At 55.9% G+C, this 20519-nt stretch overlaps 3 protein-coding genes across 5 annotated transcripts; 1 reads left to right on the top strand and 2 right to left on the bottom strand.

Moving 5' to 3' along the window:
• Positions 1 to 203: 203 nt before the first annotated feature.
• Positions 204 to 4841, bottom strand: TIRAP (TIR domain containing adaptor protein). The gene is made up of 6 exons (XM_018078539.2): positions 4665 to 4841; positions 2415 to 2498; positions 1913 to 1980; positions 1640 to 1694; positions 818 to 1414; positions 204 to 679 (listed from the first exon to the last, which is right to left on the bottom strand). Exons 4-6 carry the CDS (start codon positions 1644 to 1646, stop codon positions 636 to 638), a joined length of 648 nt encoding a protein of 215 aa, XP_017934028.1. The 5' UTR covers positions 1647 to 1694; positions 1913 to 1980; positions 2415 to 2498; positions 4665 to 4841; the 3' UTR covers positions 204 to 635.
• Positions 4842 to 5319: 478 nt separating this feature from the next.
• Positions 5320 to 14192, top strand: FAM118B (family with sequence similarity 118 member B). 3 transcript variants are annotated; one of them, XM_018078684.2, is made up of 8 exons: positions 5320 to 5492; positions 8321 to 8532; positions 10495 to 10747; positions 11537 to 11764; positions 12751 to 12879; positions 13149 to 13434; positions 13881 to 13940; positions 14027 to 14192. In XM_018078684.2, exons 2-8 carry the CDS (start codon positions 8462 to 8464, stop codon positions 14038 to 14040), a joined length of 1041 nt encoding a protein of 346 aa, XP_017934173.1. In that variant the 5' UTR covers positions 5320 to 5492; positions 8321 to 8461; the 3' UTR covers positions 14041 to 14192. The 3 variants fall into 3 exon arrangements, with proteins under 3 accessions (XP_017934173.1, XP_029817957.1, XP_029817958.1); XM_029962097.1 differs by having other exon boundaries at positions 8455 to 8532; XM_029962098.1 differs by having other exon boundaries at positions 8455 to 8532; positions 13230 to 13434.
• Positions 14193 to 14585: 393 nt separating this feature from the next.
• On the bottom strand, positions 14586 to 19964 carry SRPRA (SRP receptor subunit alpha). The gene is made up of 13 exons (XM_029962096.1): positions 19789 to 19964; positions 18827 to 18990; positions 18568 to 18728; positions 18263 to 18416; positions 17646 to 17796; positions 17398 to 17504; positions 17121 to 17239; positions 16775 to 16861; positions 16506 to 16678; positions 16205 to 16418; positions 15965 to 16128; positions 15755 to 15853; positions 14586 to 15551 (listed from the first exon to the last, which is right to left on the bottom strand). Exons 1-13 carry the CDS (start codon positions 19927 to 19929, stop codon positions 15423 to 15425), a joined length of 1863 nt encoding a protein of 620 aa, XP_029817956.1. The 5' UTR covers positions 19930 to 19964; the 3' UTR covers positions 14586 to 15422.
• Between the last annotated feature and the right edge of the window lie 555 nt (positions 19965 to 20519).

A 20519-nucleotide genomic window follows, 5' to 3' on the forward strand; every position in this document is an offset into this window, starting at 1 on the left:
GCCCTCCTCCTCCGCCCGCTTCCTCTTCAACTGAGGGGTCTCCGCCATGGCGCGCGCGCGGAAGTGCGCACGCGCGGCGCCCCGGGACCCGCGACCTAAGAGCGCCCCTTGGCGGCCCGGAGGTCTCACGCGCCCTCCCCCCCGGCTCCTTCTCCCACAAAACCCACGAACCGGGGATGGAGACAAAAATAAAGAATCAGGAAAACCAGAAAAATTTAAAACTTCTGCATTTTCGTAGTCCCGACGATCCCGTGCAACGTCTACCCTGCCTTGTCCTGCCCGCAGCCCAGCGGGCGCCATGTCAGCCCAGCGGGGGTCCCGGGGGTGTCAGAGCCCCTCAGGACAGGGAACACCAGCGCCACAAGGAGCTCTGGAGATCCCCAGACCCACCCGATGTCAGAGCTTAGTGTTTGCATGATGGATGTCCCTGTCCCTGCCAGGGGGGTTTCAGCCACCGGATGGAGGTCACACCACCAGCCCACTGTCCCCCACGGAGGTGAGGAACTCCCCGTTCCTGCTTCCCAGGTCTGCTCAGAGTGGCTCAGTGTGGTGGGTCCATCAGGACATGGCTGCATCCAGACCTGGAGGTGACAGCTCCGTGATATCCATGGGGATGCATCAGCCTGCTCCCAGCACTACTCCATCCCACTCGTGGAGCTCCGGCACAGCTCCTGAAGGTCTGCAAAGCAGATAAGCCCCATTAGCAACCAATTAACCTAAAAATCAACTCTTTAAATAAACTTATGGCATCTGGTCACTTCCCATGGCCCTTATCCCAACAGAGTGATGTCTGACCAGCATCCCAGAGGATACTCACAGCGCAGGATGGTGTCCCTGATCTGCCTGAAGCTGTTCTCCTTCAGCGCCATGGAGATGTAGTAGATGTTCCGCAGCTCCTTGGGGTACTCCCTGCGATCCACGCCCCTCAGCACCGGGATGGTGCGCCCGTTGGCCATGGGGGCCTCGGCCAGTGCCTGGTGCATCTGGAACTGGCACCAGGGGTCCCTCAGGAAGGCGGGGGTGATGAGCAGGACCCAGCAGTGGCTGCCCCGCACGGCGTCACACAGCTCCGTGCCCAGCGCGCTGCCCGCCACCGCGTCCCGCAGCTGCAGGAAACAGCGCAGGCTCTCGGGCTGCCCCTCCAGGTAGGACACCAGCTCCTCCACCAGCTCCAGGTCCTCCTCACTGTGGCACACGCACACGTCGTAGCTCTTGCCCCACCGGGGGCTGTCCGAGGCGCTGATGTCCGGCACCAGCACAGGTGACAGTGGGATGGAGCTGGTGGCCGAGGAGCTGGAGCTCTTGGCAGAGGAGGAGGAGGAGGAGGAAGGTGAGGATGAAGCAGAGTGGCTGGAGTTGAGGCTGCTCTCCACCGAGCTGGGCTTGGGCTTGTGCAGGAGCCGCCTAAACCAGCCTGTGGAGTGAGACTGCAGTGAGGTCTGGGGGGCTCAGCACCCCGTGGGCTTCCCAAGCACAGCATGGCCAGATCAGCAGGATGCCTCCAGGTGGGAAGGGCTGGGCAGGATCTCACTCTGACCCCCCAAAACCACCCTGGTCCCACAGCCTCGGCTGCCACTGACACCTGGACGCTGTTGCATCACGGAGGGGATGGAGCCAGAGGGTTTATTCCCCCACTCACCAGCCATAGTGGGCAGCACGCTGCTCAGCTGCCGGTGGCCAGGGGGAATCCTCTCCTGGGAGCAGAAAAGAAGGATAAAAGACATATATGAGGAGAGCAGGAACGGTTCTGTGGTGGGTCTCATCCCCAGGAGCTCAGCAGGGTCTGTTCCAGGGAATGTAGAGCTCTGAAGTGTTCTCAAGCAGCCCCAAAATCACCCCCAGCAGGGTTTTCCACATCTGCCTTCCCAAAATTTGCTGTGAAGGAGCATTTCCCTGTGCTGGAGATACACACCTGCAGCGAGCAAGGCCGAGAGCCAACAGGCAGGAGAGACCCTCATTCCTGGCAGCGGGGAAAGGATCCTGTGGAAGGGAGAAAGATCAGCAGGGATCATCAGGGAAGGACTGGCTGCTGGCAAACCAGAGACAGTGTGGGTGATGCCCAGAGCTGTGCATCCTTAGTGCCATCTGCCATTCCTGCCTGTTCCCTGCCAGCTCCTGCCATCCCATACCCTGGCATCGTGCTCCCGGCACCGTTTGAGGTGCCCAGACCCTCCCTGAGGACACCCACGAGCAGCAACACAGGAAACAGCTGCTGTTTCCCACTGCTGGCATCATCCCTCCCAAAACTATACACCCCAAGTCACACTGAAGCCTTTCCCCTACTCCAAGAACAGAGCAGGACATGGAAAATGCAGCAGGGCCTCGGCACAGCCATGGAAACCACAGTGCCACAGTGTATCTGGAACAATGAGCGTGGACAGTGAACGGTGTGGGGAAGTGTGGGAGATACCCACCTGGAATGCAGGGGTCTGGCACCACAGCAGGGAAGGGGGATGCATCAGCCCCTGAGTTCGTCAAGAAAAAAGATCTGGGATTACCTAGGTGGGAAAAGAGAGATAGAATGCAGTGTGTTCACTCTGGAGTCCGATGGGATCCGCAGTGAATGGCAAGGCTGATCCATCCTTACAGCTTCCACATCCAGAAGTGCTTCCCAATGAAACTGCCCCAAGGTGGAAGGGAGGACAGGGGCAGCCACCAGCTTCCCAGGGAGGAGCTTCCCCGTCTCTCCAGTGCCTGCTCCCCAGAGTGCCCCCGGCTGGCAGCAGCTCCAGCCTCGGCCGGGGCACGTGAAAGCAGGCAGGGGAAGTGAGCTGGGAGCGCGGGGAGGGGAAGCCAGGCCTCCCCAGGGCCTCCCTCCCACATCCGCCACTGCCCTCACTGCCTGTGTGTCACCGTGCCCAGCCCTCCCGGCACCCGGACCTGCCCACTCCCTGCTTCCATGTCTGCCACTCCCACTTATTTAAGAGTTAAATTTACCAGAAAAGGCATTTTTTTCCCCCAGAAATCCTCCCTGTATCTCTCCTTTCCCAGGTCACATCCACCTGTTGCTGCTGGTGGCAGCCACTGCCTTCATCCCTCTCATCACCTTCAACCCCTCCAGTTCCTCCTCCATGCCCTGGGGGAGATGGGCTCCAGGTGAGTCCTGGTGCCACCTTCCAGGGATTTGGGGGGGTCTCAAGAGCCTGCATGCCCACCCAGCTCCCTGACAGGATGTTCCTGGCATGGGGCTGCCCAGATGTGTTCCCCATGTCTCCTACCCTGTGGGACAACGTGGTGACCTCTGAGGTGACACTAAAGCCTCCGCCCACCATGCCTGAGCTGGTGGCTGGGGGTCATCCAGGAGGTCTCCCACACCCCCTGTGACACCGGGAGGTGGGTGACTGGAGGTCCAGCCCCCGTGCTGAGCCTCTCCCACCTCACCTTGAATGACAGCAAAGCCCCCCTGACCTACCAGTGCCTGCAGAGGCTCCTGGTATCCCTGGAACCCCTGGAGAAGATGGCCCTGGCACTCACACAGGAGCATCTTCAAGGTGAGCATGGGGAGGTCCTGAGCATGAAGATGGGGCAGCATTTCCCACTGTTCACCTGAAGCAGTGATGGCCATCACACCCTCACTGCACACAGTACTGCAACTGTGGGGTCCCCACCCTAAAGGAGCTGGGCCAGGGCCCCACCAAGGTGGGTCCTCACCTCTACCCCAGCACAGCAAACCATGGAATCCCAGAATGGTTTGGGTTCAAAGGGATTTAAAGCTTATCTCATCTCATTCCACCCCCCTGCCATGGGCAGGGACACCTTCCACTTAGGCCAGGTTGCTCCAAGCCCCGTCCAACCCAGCCTTGGGAGACAGCAGCACTCACTTGACTCAACACGTTCATGGAGAGGATGGTCAGTGCCCATCACCCACATTTCAGGGCTGCTTCACCTGCCCTCACCCCAAAATATGACCCCAGTGCCCCTCCATCTGCTTGCAGGTCAACTGGGATGACAAACCCCCACACCTCCATGCCTGGAGGCAACTATTTCCTTCAGGGATAAGCCCCAAGTTCTCTGACCTCCCCGAGGTCACAGCTCGTCCCCTTGTGACCCATTTCCCATTAATCCCTGCCCTGACACTGCTGCCACCGCCCCAAAAACCAACTCCCTGCCCGAGGACACGGCCCAGAGGAGGGCGAGTCACCTGCCCGTGTGAGTCACCTCACCTGGAAACCCCCCGGGCTGCCCCAGAGGGGGAACCTGAGCGAGGGTGAACCCACAAACCCAAGTCCCGAGGGGCAGCACCTCCACCCGCATCAGCGATAACGTAACTGTTCTTAAAGGAGTAATTAAGAGCAATTAAGCAGGCACGGCTCGATTCACAGCGTGCCTGGACCCACCAGCACTACGCTGAAATCCCTGCAGCACAAATTTAAGGTCAGTCATCACGGGGAGCCCGCGGTTTGCGAGATTGCCTGGGGAATTAGGAAATGGTGAAGACAGGGTGCTGCAAGGCAGGTGTTCGGGTGAGAAAATAAAGCCGATTTCCCCCCTAAACAGACGATCAACGTGCTTTCACTTCTGGCGCCAATACAAAGAGATGCGCAGCTACCCAGAAGCCAAAGAATAGCTTTTCTCCCTGGAAAGCTCCAAATACACCCAAATTCCGACACACAGATGCCTGAAGGCATCGTAGCGGCCCCCCCAGGGCCGGGCACCACTTGTACCTCGCTGGGCTGGAGACGCTGTCGCGCAGACCCGAACGCAGACGGTGGCAGGTGGCGGAAGGGGTAACAGGGCACAGGGGCACCGCCAAGCCCACAACAGCTGTCCCAGGCAGAGGGGTCTAAGTCGCGATGCCAGACCCGGCCCCTCACACCACCACGCGGCCAGCACCACCTCACAGCCCACAAGTGCATCACGCATGCGCCCACCGCCTTTTATAGATCGCGAAGCCTCGCCGAGAACACCCGCGCCGTTGGTTGTTCCCACGCCGGATTTCCCGCCCCTTTCCGCTGGGAAGCCAATGGGTGGGCGGGGCGAGAGGGGGCGGCGCCAATTCGGCCGGCGGTGGGCGTGGCCAAGGGCGCGAGGCTGGCCCTGCGCGCGGCGACGGCGGACCTATCGTGTCCTCAATGGGCGCGCGCGCTGGCGGCCAGGTGCGTCCGGTTGCGCGCGCGGCGGGGTGGTTGCCATTGGGACGGGGCGGTTGCCATGGCGACAAGCGGCCACCATGCTGTTCGGAGCGGAGGATCCAGTGCCGCCGTGAAGGTGGACTGGGACGGCCTCGCCGGATGAGCGGGCCGGAGGAGCCCGAGGGATATGGGGGGCCGGGGATGAGCCCGGGGGGACTGGGGGACCTCTGACGGCGTTGGGGGCGCAGCGGCCCGGTTGTGTCTGCCTCCCCGCTCCGCGCCCTCGCTCTCTATAAAAGCCCGTTTTCACGGATGTTCCCCCTCCGGGAAGGAGCCTCGGCCTCCTCCCCGCCCGCTGAGTGCTCGTGTTGTTGCTTTTCCCGCAGGTTTAGCGAGGAGGGGGCGCGGCGGAGAGGACAGGTAAGGCCTCGGGCATCCCCGGGGGTGTGAACCCCCTGCCCGCTTCCCTTCCCGGAGTCACTCCTGGAAAACCGGCGGGCTCCCGTGGCAGCTCTGGGATACAGAGCTCTGCCGGGCTTTGCTGTGTCACCCCCTCTCCTTGCTCATGGAAGCACGTGGAGGATCACGGCGTTGAATGAAAACCTCTGGTGTGTTTTAACTCGCACCCGAGGGGGCTGAACCTGGAGTTCTTGTGGCGTGGGAGGAGCAGGGCTTGTCCTCCTCGATCCCACTGTCCCTGCAGCCTGTGCCCTTCTGGGGTGGTTCTGATCCACCTCCAATTGCAGATCCCACGTGGAGGGACAGAGCTTGGGAATTGGCCAGGGCCAGCTCAACTTCAGGCTGAAACACAGGGGGTCTAAACCATCTTATCCCAAAGCTGCTGGGTTGAGAAAGGAGCTCTGAATGACGCCCTCGCTGGTGGTGGTTCTGCTCAGCACTCAAAGAAGCTAAAAATAATGGATGAGCAATGGATTTGTACTTGTTTCTGTGTGGAACTGGCAGGGGCTGCTCTGCAGGAGCCCATCTTCCAGCACAGAGCTGGATCACTTGGCTTCAGCTTCGATATCCAGGTGTAACTTCTCTTTTGTTGGGTGCTGAGCGTGGAGGTGGTTTCTGCAGTGACTTCCCCATGAGGTGGTGGGGAAAACATCCCATTAATTCCCATTTCAGTTCTGCAGGTTGAGGGCTGTGGTCGTGTTTTGTACAGTTACAGCGAGGTTTTTGTAAATGAACACCCTGTGTGAGCCTCAGCCTTGGTTTGACACGCTGTGCTCAGGTATTTGCTTTTATCTGGGATACACCTGGAGATCCTGCAGCTGGATATGTCTGTGTTATACAGGGAGTGGCTGTGCTTGGGTTCACCCAGTGCTGGTGGCTTGGCCGTGGTTTAAAGCTGATGGTTCCTCTCTGGAAGGCTTTAGGATAAAGTAAGGGATTTGTGTGGTGTGGAGGGGAAGGAGAACCCTCTTAGTGTCCCTGGTAAAGGTGATGGAGACAAGGCTGGCACAGGGGAACGGGGCAGCTGAGCCAGGAATCCATGGAGTGTGATCTTTACAGACCCTGCAACTCCCTCTAGTCCAAATAGCTGGAAGGTTTCTGACATCTGGATAAGGCTGGAGAGACGCTTCTTATCTTGTAAGTGCCCGTGGCTCCCTCTCCTCCATGGCACCTGTGTTCCCAAGGGGATCCTGTGGTACCTGGGGTGTTTTTCCCCATGGCAGTGCCAAGCTCTGAGGTAATTCCATTTAATTTTGGCTACCTCGGGTGTGTGGGCACAATCCATCCCCCTGGGGAGCAGAGCTTCTCCCCAGGCCTGAAATCTGGAGGTTTCTGTTTCTTGGCTAAACCTTTATGGCTTGTTTTTAAGAGAAATAAGAATGTTTTTGGTTAGTAAGAGAAGTAAGAACTTTTTTCAGGCTGTATTTATAATGGATTTTTTGTTCCTTTTTGGCTCTCTGCACTAAACAGAAATGAAGGTTGAAGGTGGTTATGTCAGACAACCATTTCTATGTGATTATAATTCTAAAAGGTGTTTTTCCCTGAGTTCAAAATGACTTTTGAAGTGTCCTTATTGCTTTAGAGGCACTTAAAAACTGATTTGATGGCTCCACTCCTGCTGCTGATGGCCTGGGAATGCGTGGGGGGAGTGAGGTAGGAGTGGTGCTGAGGCAGGAGGTAGCAAACAGGGGAAGGCCAGTTTACAAGCCTCGGTATTTGAGGCTTAGCTGGTTATTCACAACCCAAAGATAATATGAACTTAAATTATATCCAGTTTAGAATGTGTTCAGTGGTGTTTAAGGAGGCAGGGGGTGAAAAACAGCTCTCTGAGGTGTTTTAATGATTTATTATTGAGCAACCTGGCCTAGTGGAAAGTATCCTCCATGGCATGGGGGTGGAACCAGATGGGCTTTAAGGTTCTATCCAACCCAAAACATTCCCTGATTCCATTGTGCAGTTTTCCAAGGTGGTCAGGAAGGAAAGGCTGCACACAGGGTGTGTCTGAGCATCTGCCAGAGTCCCTGTGCCCTGTTCTCATCATCCAGCATTGAAAGCTTGTGGTTTCCTAGAATATTGGGATGATTTCTCATGGAATCTGTGTCACCTGCTCTGCTGCTGGGGAGCAATCGCAGCACCTTGTTTGTAGGACAAACCCTCAAATCTCCCCCAAGGCTGCAAACCCCTGTGATTTTGGGGTCAGCAGCTCTCCCCCAGCGTTCCCTCTGGGCAAAAGCCTTGTGTCTCACAGAGTTTGTGCTGGACTCTTCATTACAATTGGCAAGAAAAAAAGCAGAGGAGGGTGAACAGCTCTGTCCGCTTTCGTTTCCTTTTCATAGACTTATTTGGGAGAAGCAGCTTGGGAGAGGACTGTGTGCTGGCAGACCTTTTGTGTCTTGTGTCACAGGCTGTTGAAAGAGTTCTCAGACTCCACTTCCTTTCCGTGGGCTTTGAGGCCGTTTCCCAGCGCCTGCAGGCGCATGGTGGGCTGGGGAAGCCTTCCCTCATCACCAGGGAATGAAACACTCTCCGTGGCTTTTCGGAGCCAACAGAAATCCTTTTGTCTTTTCTTCCCTCCCACTGTTTCCCAAGTGGCAAGTTTGCTGACAGGCCTTGCTGGGAAAGAGGGGGAGCGCTGCTCCGAGGTCTGGGCTCTCCGGTGAAACGCTGCAGTGCCGGGACAGATCCCACCTGGCTGTGCAAAACAGCCCCGTGATTTCATGGTAAAGGAGCTGAAGGAAGTGGATGAGACAGTGGGGCAAAGTGCAGAGACAAAACTGTGCAATTCTCAGCCCAAAGGTGACCTGAGAACGATAACAAACCCGGGATTTATCCGTCTGTGCAAAGCTGGCTCCGCACAAACCTGCTGTCCAGGTGGTGTTGTGGATGTGTAGTGACTGTGCCTGTGGTGATTTGTCTGCCATAGGAACTGGATGGCTTCTACGGTGAGCCTGGGCAAGGAAACGTTGTTGGAAGATGGAATGCCACCTGCAAAGAAGCCCAGGTAAATTTAATTATGCTCCAGTGAATTTCTCCCAACAAGAGCTTTCTCCTTTGCCTCGCTTTGTTCTTTAAGGATTGTGACCCCTGGCGCCCGCGGCCGTTTCGCTTCCTGATCCAAGAACCACGTGCTGGCTCTGGCTGTGCCCTGGGCCTCCTGTGCAACAAAGGCCTTCCCGCCCAGGATGTACTTTTTTGGGAGTTTAACCCCCAGCCAGGGTGTGAGGTTGCCCTCAGAGCTGTGTTTTACTGTCCTGTCTGCACGCGAGGTCAGGTCAGACACGGTGGTTGTGCTCCTTCACTTGAGCTGGATGGTGGTTCCCAGGGAGTTACATAAATTAATGTGATTAAGCTGCATGTAAAGGGTGAATAATTGTGCTCTGGAGGCTCCCCATGCTAAGAAATAGGTCGTGTTACAGTTCTGTGCGTGGGGACCTGAGTGGGGCACACCCACACTCCAAGGCTGGGACTGGGGCTGCTGTGAGCTCAGAAGTTCAAGCATGAACAAGCAGCTATTTCATCTGGGAAGTTGTCTCCCACTAATCTGACTTATTTATGAGCTCTGGAGGGCTGCAGGATAGTTCCTGTGTGGTCTCAAGGTTGTTCAGTGACCATGGAATGAGCAGAAAAGAGGCCGGGAGATTATTTTTCCCTTGCTCAGGATATCAGGGCAGAAACAAGTGTATTTGTCAGCAGGGAGTGGAATGCCTCTTTCAGAGATGTCATGCAGGACATTAAGACTTGGCTATTTGTTATTATTTTGGATTTCAGTCCCAACAGTGTTTTCATAGTAGCTCGTTAGCATGAATACTGATTTATTCCTTGTGTGTGAGGCCTGCAGTCCCCAAATTAAACCCTGTTTATCAGCACTGACAGTGGGGCCCTCCTCGAGGAAAGGGTTAACGTGTCTGTTTTCACAGGCAGGAGCTGAGGGAAAGCAAAGCTCCATCTGTGTGGTGTCGGTTTCCTCTCCCCTTCTCACTAAAGATCACGTGTTTGCTGATAAAACCCATTCCTTCCAAGCGAGCTGCTTCCCTGGGCTGCTGCTCCAACTCTCTGGGAAGCTGCAGCCGGGCCCCTGCTGTGGAAAAGCAGCTGGACACAGGGCAAGGCAAAGGCAAGGAGCAACACATCTGCTCAGTACATGACACATGTCACGGTTTAAAGCACTGTGCGGGTGTAAAGCCAGGAAAATGTGGAAGATGGGAGCAGGAGGGAGGAGAATACAGCCCTGCAGCTCTTTCATGTAACTCTGTATCCATCTGAGCTTCCAAAAGATTGGCCTGGAGCATCCCGCTGACATTGCAGGTGTCACAGGGAAGGGGTTGCTGGTGCAGTTGAGGGGGCTCAGCAAACAGGCTGGGAGGTGGGAAGGTCCCCTCCAGGGCAGAGCTGGGAGGAAGCCTTCCCTTCCTTCCTTCTGTGCTGGGATAGATGGGGCTGCTGTGTCCAGGCCTCTGTTCTGCACCTTGTTTGAACCAGGTGGTGTTCCCTCCCCGTGTGAGTCCCATCCATGCTTTGTCCCGGGATGTAGAGTGTGTGTGTCTCATTCCTTAGTGGTCACCACACCTTTCCCAGGGCCTCCAGCTTTCCCTCAAGCTTCCAGGTAACTTGTATTAACAAGACTTCCCTTATTCCAAATTCTCATTGGATTAACTTTGCTTCAGAAGCATTCCAGGGCATCACTGACTTCCCCAGTAACCATCCCAGTAACAGACTGGATTTCCAAGTCTGTTGTAATTACCCTCATGCTGTGAGCATTTGTGCTGCTGATCCATGAGCTGCATGCTTTTAGGGACACCGAGCTGCTCCTCTCATCCTTTGTTTATCAGAGGGCCCTAATGGACATGTTGACTCCAAATTCAGGCAGGGGGTACCTCCTTCACCCTTGGTTTGTGTGTCCCACCACCCCAGACAGTCCTCCATCCATGGTGGTACCAGCTGTGCTCCTTTCTCCTCTTTGCAGGAAGCTGTTGCCAAGCCTCAAAACCAAGAAGCCTCAGGAACTCGTTCTGGTGATTGGGACAGGAATTAGTGCTGCAGTTGCTCCCCAGGTCCCAGCACTGAAGTCTTGGAAGGGGCTGATCCAGGCCCTCCTGGATGCTGCTATTGACTTTGATCTCCTGGAAGATGAAGAAAGCAAACGGTTCCAGAAGTGTCTCCATGAAGACAAGAACTTGGTTCATGTTGCCCATGACCTTATCCAGAAGCTGTCTCCGGTCAGTTGTGCTGCAGCACTGCACAAATATTCCTTGAGTGTGGGATTTGGTTCTTGGAAATAGCCAGATTTGGTTCTCCAGCCATGGAACCCCCATCCCCAACAATAGCTCTATGTACAAGGAGGTTGCTGTGCCAGGTTCCTGAGGCACAGCTCAGCTGTGGACACAGATTTGGGGTGTTTCACCAAGATGATCGGGGGATGGAGCCCCTCTGCTATGAGGAAAGGCTGAGAGAATTGGGATTGTTCAGCCTGGAGAAGAGAAGGCTCTGGGGTGACCTAATTGTGGCCTCCCAGTGCCTGAAGGAGCCAACAAGAAAGATGGAGAGGGACTTTTTACAAGGGCCTGGTGTGACAGGATGAGGGGGAATGGCTTCCCACTGCCAGAGGACAGGGTTAAATGGGATATTGGGAGGAAATTCTTGGCTGTGAGGGTGGTGAGGTCCTGGCACAGGTTACTCAGAGAAGCTGTGGCTGCCCCATCCCTGGAAGTGTCCAAGGCCAGATTGGACAGGGCTTGGAGCAACCTGGGCTAGTGGGAGGTGTCTCTGCCCATGGCAGGGAGTGGAATGGAACAAGATGACTTTTAAGGCCCTTTCCAGCCCAAACCATTCTGGGATTCTGTGATTGTGCTGTGGGGGAGAGCCCACCTTGGTGCAACCAGAGCTCTGTGTTTGCCCTGCAAGGACCCAGAGCTTTGCAGGGTCTTGGAGAAACGTGGGTAGTTTTTCATGGGGTGTTTGGCACGAGGCGTTCAGGGCTCTGATCTCGGTCTGTCTCCCCTTCCCAGCGCACAAGCAACGTTCGCTCAACCTTTTTCAAGGACTGTTTATACGAGGTGTTTGATGACCTGGAATCTAAAATGGAAGATTCTGGGAAGCAGCTGCTTCAGTCTGTGCTTCACTTGATGGAAAACGGGGCCCTTGTGTTAACCACCAACTTCGATAACCTGCTGGAGCTGTACGCAGCGCACCAGGGGAAGCACCTCGAGTCTCTCGACCTGACTGATGAAAAGAAGGTAAAGGATGAGGGTTTCTTTTGTCAGGGCTATGCTTGGGATGCTGCAGGATGTGCCCTCACACTGCCTGAGGGGATTGAACTGATGGCAATGGTTTTAACTGGTGTCAGACAAGCTCCAGGCAGAGGCAGCTGAGCAGAGGAATGGGGAGGAACGCTCCTTTCTGGAAGGCTGTGCTTTGCTTGCTGGCTGCCATCCAGTCCTCAGGAGGAGCCCTTCAGCCTGGTATTTCTTTGATCTCTGTCCTTGAAACTTTTGGCTTGGTCTTGCTTCCACATAAGGCTGAGTTTGATGTTTCTAACTGATATGGGAAACTCTGTGGGAGACACAAAGCTGAGCTTTCTATTTTTGTCATGTGCTGCAAAGTGCTTTTTGGTGACAGCACGTTTGGGGCTGCAGCCTTCAGGGCCCTCTCTTGCCCTGTGCCTTCTCTCTGCAGTGGCTGAATGGCTTGTGCTCCAGCCATGCTCTCAGAGCCATAGGTGCTGACTTCACACAAATGTCCCTTCCTCCTGCCCCAGTCAGGCTGTGAAACCCTGAGCCATCTGCCCACTTCAACTTTTCATCGTGGGTTTTACTAGTGGGGAGCATCTTGTCCTTCTGTTGGCATGTTAAACGTACCCCAGGTGTGTGTGCTGTGCAGCCCTTGGTCTCTTTCCATTCTGACTCAGTTCTGTGCTTCACATTTCCTGCATGACCTCTTAATCTACATGGCTGGAAGTACTTACAGTGTTACAAATAAGCATTCTAATTACTGCAAGCTTAAACGAGCTGAGGTCTGCAGGAGTAAACTTAGAACCTGGGAAGTGGCTGTCTGAAATGGAGGTCAGCTGGTGAGCTCCCTCAGAGCCCAGAGGCCAAGAATAAAACTTTGTAGGCTTGAGAAACACACTGACTTAGGATTTATAGTTGTGGGTTTTTTCCCCTTTTTTCTGCTGGAACTGGTGTATTGATTCATTGTCTTCCCATTGCATTGTGTTGTGCAGGTGCTGGAGTGGGCACAGGAGAAGAGGAAGCTCAGTGTCCTGCACATCCACGGCGTCTACACCAACCCCAGCGGCATCGTCCTGCACCCGGCCGGGTACCAGAACGTGCTGCGCAACACCGAGGTCATGGTGAGGCCACGGGGGGTCCTGGGCCTTCTGTCACCCGGGCACAGGCTCAGCTGAGTTAGGGCTGAGGGTGGAGGGAGAATTAATTCAGTTGGGGAAATAAGAGGGGTGGATCCTCTAGCCTGCCAAGGTGCCAAAACACCTCCCCACGCTTGTGTTGGGGGTGACTTAACAATGGCAATGCTGCAGAGCCTTGTCAGGGATAAGGCAGGTGCTGTCTCTTGTGAGGATGAAGCTCACCTTGACCAAGAACATCTTTCCCTTTCTTAAAGCGAGAGATTCAGAAGCTCTATGAAAATAAGTCCTTCCTCTTCTTGGGCTGTGGTTGGACTGTTGATGACACCACGTTTCAGGCCCTGTTTTTAGAGGCTGTCAAGCACAAGTCAGACCTGGAGCACTTCATGCTGGTGCGGAGGGGGGATGTGGATGAGTTCAAGAAGCTCCGTGAGAACATGCTGGACAAGGGGATCAAGGTGATTTCCTACGGGGACGAATACTCCGACCTGCCCGAGTACTTCGAGCGGCTGACGAGCGAGATCGCCACGCGGGGCCGCACAGGTACGGGGGCACGGGCTGAGGGGACACCTCACAGTGTTCATAGCCCCTGTTCTCCACACTCTATGGAGATTCCTTAAGCCTTTTTCTTTTTTTTTAAAAAAGCCTCCAAGCGTAGCTGTATTTGGGGTCACTTTTACGAAGTCACTGCGTTCTGACAGTTTGAGCAGCTGTGCTGCTTCCCACGCCTCCAAACTTCGCCTTTCATGTGCAGCTGTTTGTTCCCTTTCTACTGAAGGGCCATCTCAGTCTCGCTGACCTTCACACTGCTCAGCCCAAGCCAATGCTTTAACGTGCACACAGAAATCTTAAAAATGGGGAAAGTGGGTTTGCTGGCCAGAGCCTTGCTGGCAGCTGTTCTGAGGGTTAAACCGCCCCGTGGGCAGCTGGTTCCCACAGGGGCTCCCCACGGTCACCTCCACCTGCCCCTGCTCTCTCCTCTCCCCCAGGTGTGCCCAAGGAGGGGCAGCAGCTGAACGGCTCCGCGGCTGCCCATGCTGAGAGAAAAGGTAAGGAAGGCTCTCCCAAGCCAAGCCTTTGTCCTGTGTGACTCCCTGGAGTCCCAGGTGGGTTTTCAGTCTTTGCTTCCCCCCAGGATGCAGCACCTGAGCCTCAGCCCTGCCCTGAGCCATGGGGAGCTCCCAGGATGGGCCCAAGCCAGGCCAGCAGCCCCAGGGGGGCCGGAGCCCATGGAGCCAGGACCCTTCCAGCAGGGAACAGGCTGGGCAGAGCCTCCTTGGACAGACACCTGGTTTAACGTAGCTCATCGTGGTTCTGGGGGGGCTGCGAGTGCCTGCGGAGCGCGGTGCCCCCGAGGGAGCTGCAGCCTCCTCTGATTTCATACCTAGTGCTTTTATATTCTGTATTCCAATTTTCAAAAAAATGAAACTTGAGCTTTTTTTGTTGTTTTTTTTTTTTTTTTAACTGGAAGCTCTAGTTTTCTAGTCCTGTCTTTATACTGTACAGTATTTTGTATGTTGAAGTTGTATTAAAGGCCTGCTCACTGAACTTTTGGCTGGTGTGTCATTGACAGGCCCTCTCACACCTCACACTGGTGGGATTTCTTCTGCCCCCAGCCCAGGAGGAAACAGGTCCTGGCTGGAGGCAAGTTATTTATACACAGAGAACAAATTATGAAGTTTATTTTATACAAATCATGTCTCTTAGCAGACAGCATTCAATTTATTGCACTAGAGCACATCTGCAATACAGAGCTACAAGACATTGTCAGAGAGTTTTGTATTATTCAGTGTAGCACTTCCAGCCGGGATCAAGAGGCACTCAGAGGGGGGAGAAAGGGTGCAGGAAAGCAGCAAGCAGCCACCATTCTCTTCCAGTATTAATGTGGTTTGGTTTATTTCCTTTTTACTAGCAGGTACCGCTGAGGCCAGTGGGCAGGAGCCAGGCCTGCTGCCTTCCCCCTCCACACCCAGCTGCCACAGCTCTCCAGCTCCTGCCCAAATATGTGGTGTCTGGGGACCCTGGAGTCCTAGTGAGGGCAGAAATGGAGGACCTTAAGGCAATTTAGCATTTCCCCTCCAGCCCAGCACAGGCTGTTGCCATTTTTTTTTTTGGTTTATCAGCTTCAGTGGAGCTGCTGCGAGCAGCAACATTAACAGCCAGGTCTAACACTGCTCCTAAGCCAAAGTCCCTCCTGCCTCCTCCCTAAGCTGGCCTAGAAATCAAAAGCAGCTCAAAAAATGCCTTGAAACCCTCCAAAAAGCACAGCAGGCCCTGGCGCCGCCCACCCCCCGTGCAGCACGAACAATACAAAGCTCTGGATTCGGCCTCCCCGCCAGGGAGCCTGCGTCACTGGGACAGAATGGAGGAACCCAGGGCAGGGCTTTTGCTGGATAAAAGGGGCTTTATCCAAGAAAAGCACCCCTCATGCTGGTGTTCCTTCATTCTGTTCTGCACTACACGGGAAGGACTAGTCGGTGACGGGGTAAAGCATGTTCTTCTGGGACATCTGCACACAGCGGTTTGGTGGCTCAGGCCTTCATGAGCGCGGCGACCACGGCCTTGGCGTTAAGGCTGCGCAGATCACAGTAGGTTTGTCCGGTACCAACGAACACGATGGGCTTGCTCGTGATGTAGGTCATGGAGATGGCGGCGCCGACCTGCCGGGGACAAGCGTGCAGCACCTGAAACCCCTCGGGGAGCTCATCAAACACTCGTCCCCCACATGGTGAAACCACGCTGCTAAATTTGGGTCAAAAGCAAGAGGGAAGTGCAGGAGCATCCCGTGTTCGACCATTCCCGCCTCTCCCCTCCAGGCACCATCCAGCAGCTCTGTGCAGAGCCGCCTCAGCAGCCTCCTTACCTTGTCGTCGATGGTATCAAACTTGGTGAGGACGATCCCGTCGATGAGCCGCGGCGTCTGGGCCATGGAGTGATCAGCCAGAGCCTTGTTGAACTTGACCTGAGGGAGAAGGAGGATCCAAGAAATGCAGTTGTGGTGCTACCACTGTAGAGCCTAAGGAAACAGGGTTTTTCCTGCATCTCTCAGGAACGAAACGCTCCAGGTGCTCACCAGCTGATCCACAGCCTCGTTCCCCACCAGCGCCTCCCCGACAAACAGGACCAGGTCGGGCGCGTTGACAGCGATGAGCTTGGCCAGCGCGGTCATGAGGGGCGCGTTGTCCTGCATGCGGCCGGCCGTGTCCACCAGCACCACGTCAAAGCCCTGGTTCCGCGCTGGGGGGACGGGGCAGGGCCATGAAGGATGGGGGGGCGGCCCGAGGGACGGCGGCTCCCCCCGCGCCGCACCTACCGTAGGAAATGGCCTCCATGGCAATGCCCGCGGCGTCCTTGCCGTAGCCCTTCTCGTAGAGCTGCACCATGGTGCGCCCGCCGTGGCTCTCCGGGGGGTGCAGCGCGTTGAGGCGCCGGGTGTGGGTGCGGAGCTGCTCCACGGCGCCCGCGCGGAAGGTGTCGCAGGCGGCGATGAGGACGCTGAAGCCGTTCTCGATGAGCCAGAACGAGATCTGCGGGTGGCAGCAAATCAAACGCGTTGGCAGCCACAGCCTGACCCCATCACACCTCTCCCGTGATCCAGGAGGGTCCTGCCCTACCTTGGCCAGGTTGGTGGACTTCCCGACGCCGTTGACGCCGCAGAAGGTGACAACGTAGGGGCGGCGGTGGCGCTGGGCGTCCATGACATCGCGCAGCATGTCCACGCGGCGCTGGGGCTGCAGGATCTGCACCAGGGCCTCCTGCAGCGCCTGCTTCACTGTCGAGGTCACCGCTGGGGAGAGGGGGGGGGGATGGAAAGAGGACCAGTCATGCCTGGGGAACGCTCCCGAGCTCCAGATCACACACAGGAGGCCGCACAGACACTTACTGGTGAACGTTCCCATCACCTTCCCCTCCAGCTTCTTGGCCACGGACTCGCAGAGCTGCACGGCGATCTCGGCTGCCACGTTTTTAGCTTTGAGAGAGAGAGAGTGGGGAGTCAGCACTGCCAAGGATCCACGTGCCAGACATCAGCATCAACAGAAGCATGGAGCCAGTGCTCAGGATCCCCACCGGACCTGACCACTGCCCCCCTTGTGCTGGACTGTCAAGAGGTGAGACAGAAACCCACTACAGTTCCTGTGGGCAGGAACATCCCAAACCATCGGTGTCACCCACACCGGGGCCCACCCAAAAGAGCACGAGGAACCAGGTCACTGCAAATCCAGACGTACCGATCAAGTGATCCTTCATCTTCTCCAGCACGGGGTCCATGTCCTCTCTTGTCAAGCTCTTGGAGCCCACCAGCCCCTTCAGCATGCCAAACATGCCCCCCAGGCCACCCTTCTTCGCGCTGCAGAGAAGCAGAGGAGGTACCTTGAGATTTGAGAGCAATTGCAAGCGGACAAACACACCGGTTTGCCCTTCCTGCATTACTGGTTAGACTGGAGGAGGAGTCACAGGAGAGAAATCAAGGCCCATGTGACAAGCAGGGGCTGTGGGAGCCTCTACCTGGGTTTCGAAGTGTTCTGGACAACCTTCTCCTCCTCGGCTTCGTCCTCACTCTCATACTCCAGGTCGTAGAGGCGCCCGGGCTCCCGATTCTTGTCCCCCAGGGCCTGTGAGGGGGAGAAGTGGCTTTAGGGGCTGAGTGCCAAGATCTCTGTTTGATCCCTTCTCATCCAGCCGTGGAGACCAGGCTGGGTTCACAATGCCCAACTGAGCCCAGAACAACGTGGACTGCCCTGACTTTCCCTCACCATGTCGGGGTCAAACTCCTCCACGGGACAGGCCTCGGCGCTGCCGTTGGTAGCGGAGTTACTGTAATCGAGTACTTTGGCATTAGAGTTCCCCAGATCCCACACCCGGGGCTTCTTCCCCTTCTCCTTCTGTGCATCAGGCTTGGGAGACCTGAGGAAACAAAAGAGCAGGACACGCCTTGTGTTCGGGGCAGGGGAGCAGAGCCATCGCCTCCTCAGAAGGTGTGAAAAATAAAAGCCTGCATTACCCAAAAAGACAGAAATTAAGGCTAAACTTGGCTGATTTGGTCCCCAGAGTTCATATTTCTGAACTTTAACCCTGTATGGCACCAGTTCCCCTCAAGCCAGGCATTGATGCATCGCTGTTGTCTGCTCACTAAAGACAGGTCTGGACCTCTCCCAGGCACATGCTGGGTTTCTGGGTCTCTCCCAAGCTCTAGTTCCCCTTCAGAACCCCCAGCTACCCTCTCCCAGTCTTTCCAGCAAGGAGAGAAATAAGGAAAAGGGAAATAAGATCCAGGAAAGCGAGGTCTGACTTCCAGGGGTCACCAAAAGGAGAGACTCAGCCACGGTCTGGTTCAAAGCACAGGCAGACTGACAGCGCTCTCATCACGCACTTGGACTTCTCCCCGGCTTTCATGTGTCTCCTGAAGAATTCCTCCCGGTTCTTCTGCAGGATTTCATCCTTGGTCAGCTCCTCCTTGTCCCCTGCTGCCGAGGGCTGTTTGTCACCCCCGGATGCTTTACTGGGTGCTGCAGCAGCTTCAGTTCCTGATGGGAAGAGCCCCCACACGAGCTTAGACCAGCTCCAAGCAGGCTGGGAAAGCACAGGCTCAACACAGAGCTCTGGAATATTCCCCCCTCCCACCCCCCCAATATTCCCCCCTCCCACCCCCCCAGTTTATCTTCCCCATGAACTCACCCTCTTTTTTGGAACCTTTGTTCTTCTTGTTCTTGACCTTCTCCTTTGGTTTCTCCCCCCGGGTTTCAATCATACACTTGACAGTCTTCTGGGATTTCAGAGACTGCTCAAACGTCTTCATTACCGTGGGAGCTCGGACTCTGCTGCTCTCCTCTGCATCCCTGTGGGAAGGTGACCCATTAGCCTGGATTCCAGCTCTTTTTCCCCCTCCCAACTCTGCTCAAAACAGAAATTTAACACAAAAACCAGGCTGTGGTACCGGAGGAGGCGCATGAAGTCATCTTTAAAATCAAAGGTGCCATTTAGGAGGCCCAGGGCCCCTTTCTGCTGGAACTCGTTGCGGTACTTGTCTCTGAACTCCTTGTGGACATCGTCTATCAACTTGTCCACGTAGGTTAGAGTCAGGATCTTCTGGAAACCCACCTGCCAAGGGGCACAGCCAACAGACACTGCACTCCCAGCTCATTTAACAGCAGCAAGGGAGCAAAAACCTCTCTGTTTAACTCAGAGTAGGCAAGCTCCAGGCTGCGCTTTCTGCTCCGCTTTCCCAAGCCTTTAAAATGCCCCCAAAAAGGTAAAAACCAGCCCAAAGGCAGCACCAACACACACAGGCTGTCTTGTGGCAACAAAGACACGTAGCACAAGGGCAGAGAACCTTTTGTTTATCTCTAAGTCCACAGGGAAGCTTTTGTGGATTTATGGAGATAAGGAGCGGGGAGACTGAAAGGGAGAGCGTTAAATGCTCTGTAAAGAGAAGGGGGCAACACATTTCTGGGGTTATTTTTAAATAGCTCTGGAAAAAGTGAAGTTTCATGAGGCTGCAGGTTCTATTTGAGGTTTGGTTAGTTTTAATCCTGTTGCAGACGATTAAAATAAGCTACTCCCACAGCGGTGAAGGGCTGGGAACACTTGTGCCCACCCTCCATGGGGAGCCTGGCTGTGCTGGGGGCACTGCTCAGCCCCTCTGAGACCCTCCCACAGCCAGGAATGGCAAGACCCTCACCATACCCCCCAAAATCCCAGAGCCAGAGGAACCAACCAGTCCGGGAGCCGAGGTCCAGCCCCAGGCAGTGGGAACAGCTGTTTGCCCAAACCACAACACACTGGGAATTCTCCCCTCTCTGTTCTGGGACAATCCCCCTCCCTCAGGTCTTGGGGCACCCCAAGAGGCTGGAGGGACTCCCCTGCCATGCTGGGGGTGCCTGAGGGAGGGTCTCTTACCACAAACACCAGCTCAAACTGGTTGTCCAGTTTGTACTTGAGCGTGAGGGCCTCATGGGTGAAGGAGTTGTTGCCTCCTCGCTCCTGGGGGAGAGGAGCTGTCAGAATGGGGGTGCCAGCAGCATGGAGACCCCCCCTCATTATCCCTGCCACCCCCCCTCCTCAAAAGTGGTCCACAGCATCCCTTACAGGTGATCCCACAGCCCCCTGGGCAGGTGGCCCCATCCTTCCCCCTCAACTGGCTGATGCCACCGACCCCCAGAGGTGATTGTGCCCATGTCCCCCTCCAGACAGGTGGTCCCACCTGTTCCTCCCTCAGTCCAACAGGTAGGTGGTCCTAGTCCCTGCCCCCTCTTCCCCCCTCACCAGTTTTGTGGGCTCACCTGAACCCCCTCTCCCCACTTAGGTGGTCCCCCCAAATCACCCTCCCCAATTATGTGCTCTCACTCCTCCCCCTGCCCCAGGTGGGTGGTCCCAGTTCCCTCCCCCACAACCAAGTACACGTTCTCTCTTATTCTCCCTCTTCCCAGATGGTCCCAACCCCATCACCCTCTCCATAGGTGATCCCACCCCCCCCATCAGACCACTGGTCTCACCCATTCCCCCCCCAGTTAGGTGGTCCCAGTCCCTGTCCACTCCCCCCCTCCCAGCTGTGTGGGCTCCTCTGGCCCTCTCCCCCCCAGTTAGGTGGTCCCACCTCATCACCGTCCCCAGTGAGGTGGTCCCAACAC

This window comes from Manacus vitellinus, unplaced genomic scaffold, assembly GCF_001715985.3.
Source record: "Manacus vitellinus isolate BGI_N305 unplaced genomic scaffold, ASM171598v3 scaffold_41_pilon, whole genome shotgun sequence".
In the NCBI taxonomy this organism is placed as follows: Eukaryota; Metazoa; Chordata; class Aves; order Passeriformes; family Pipridae; genus Manacus; species Manacus vitellinus.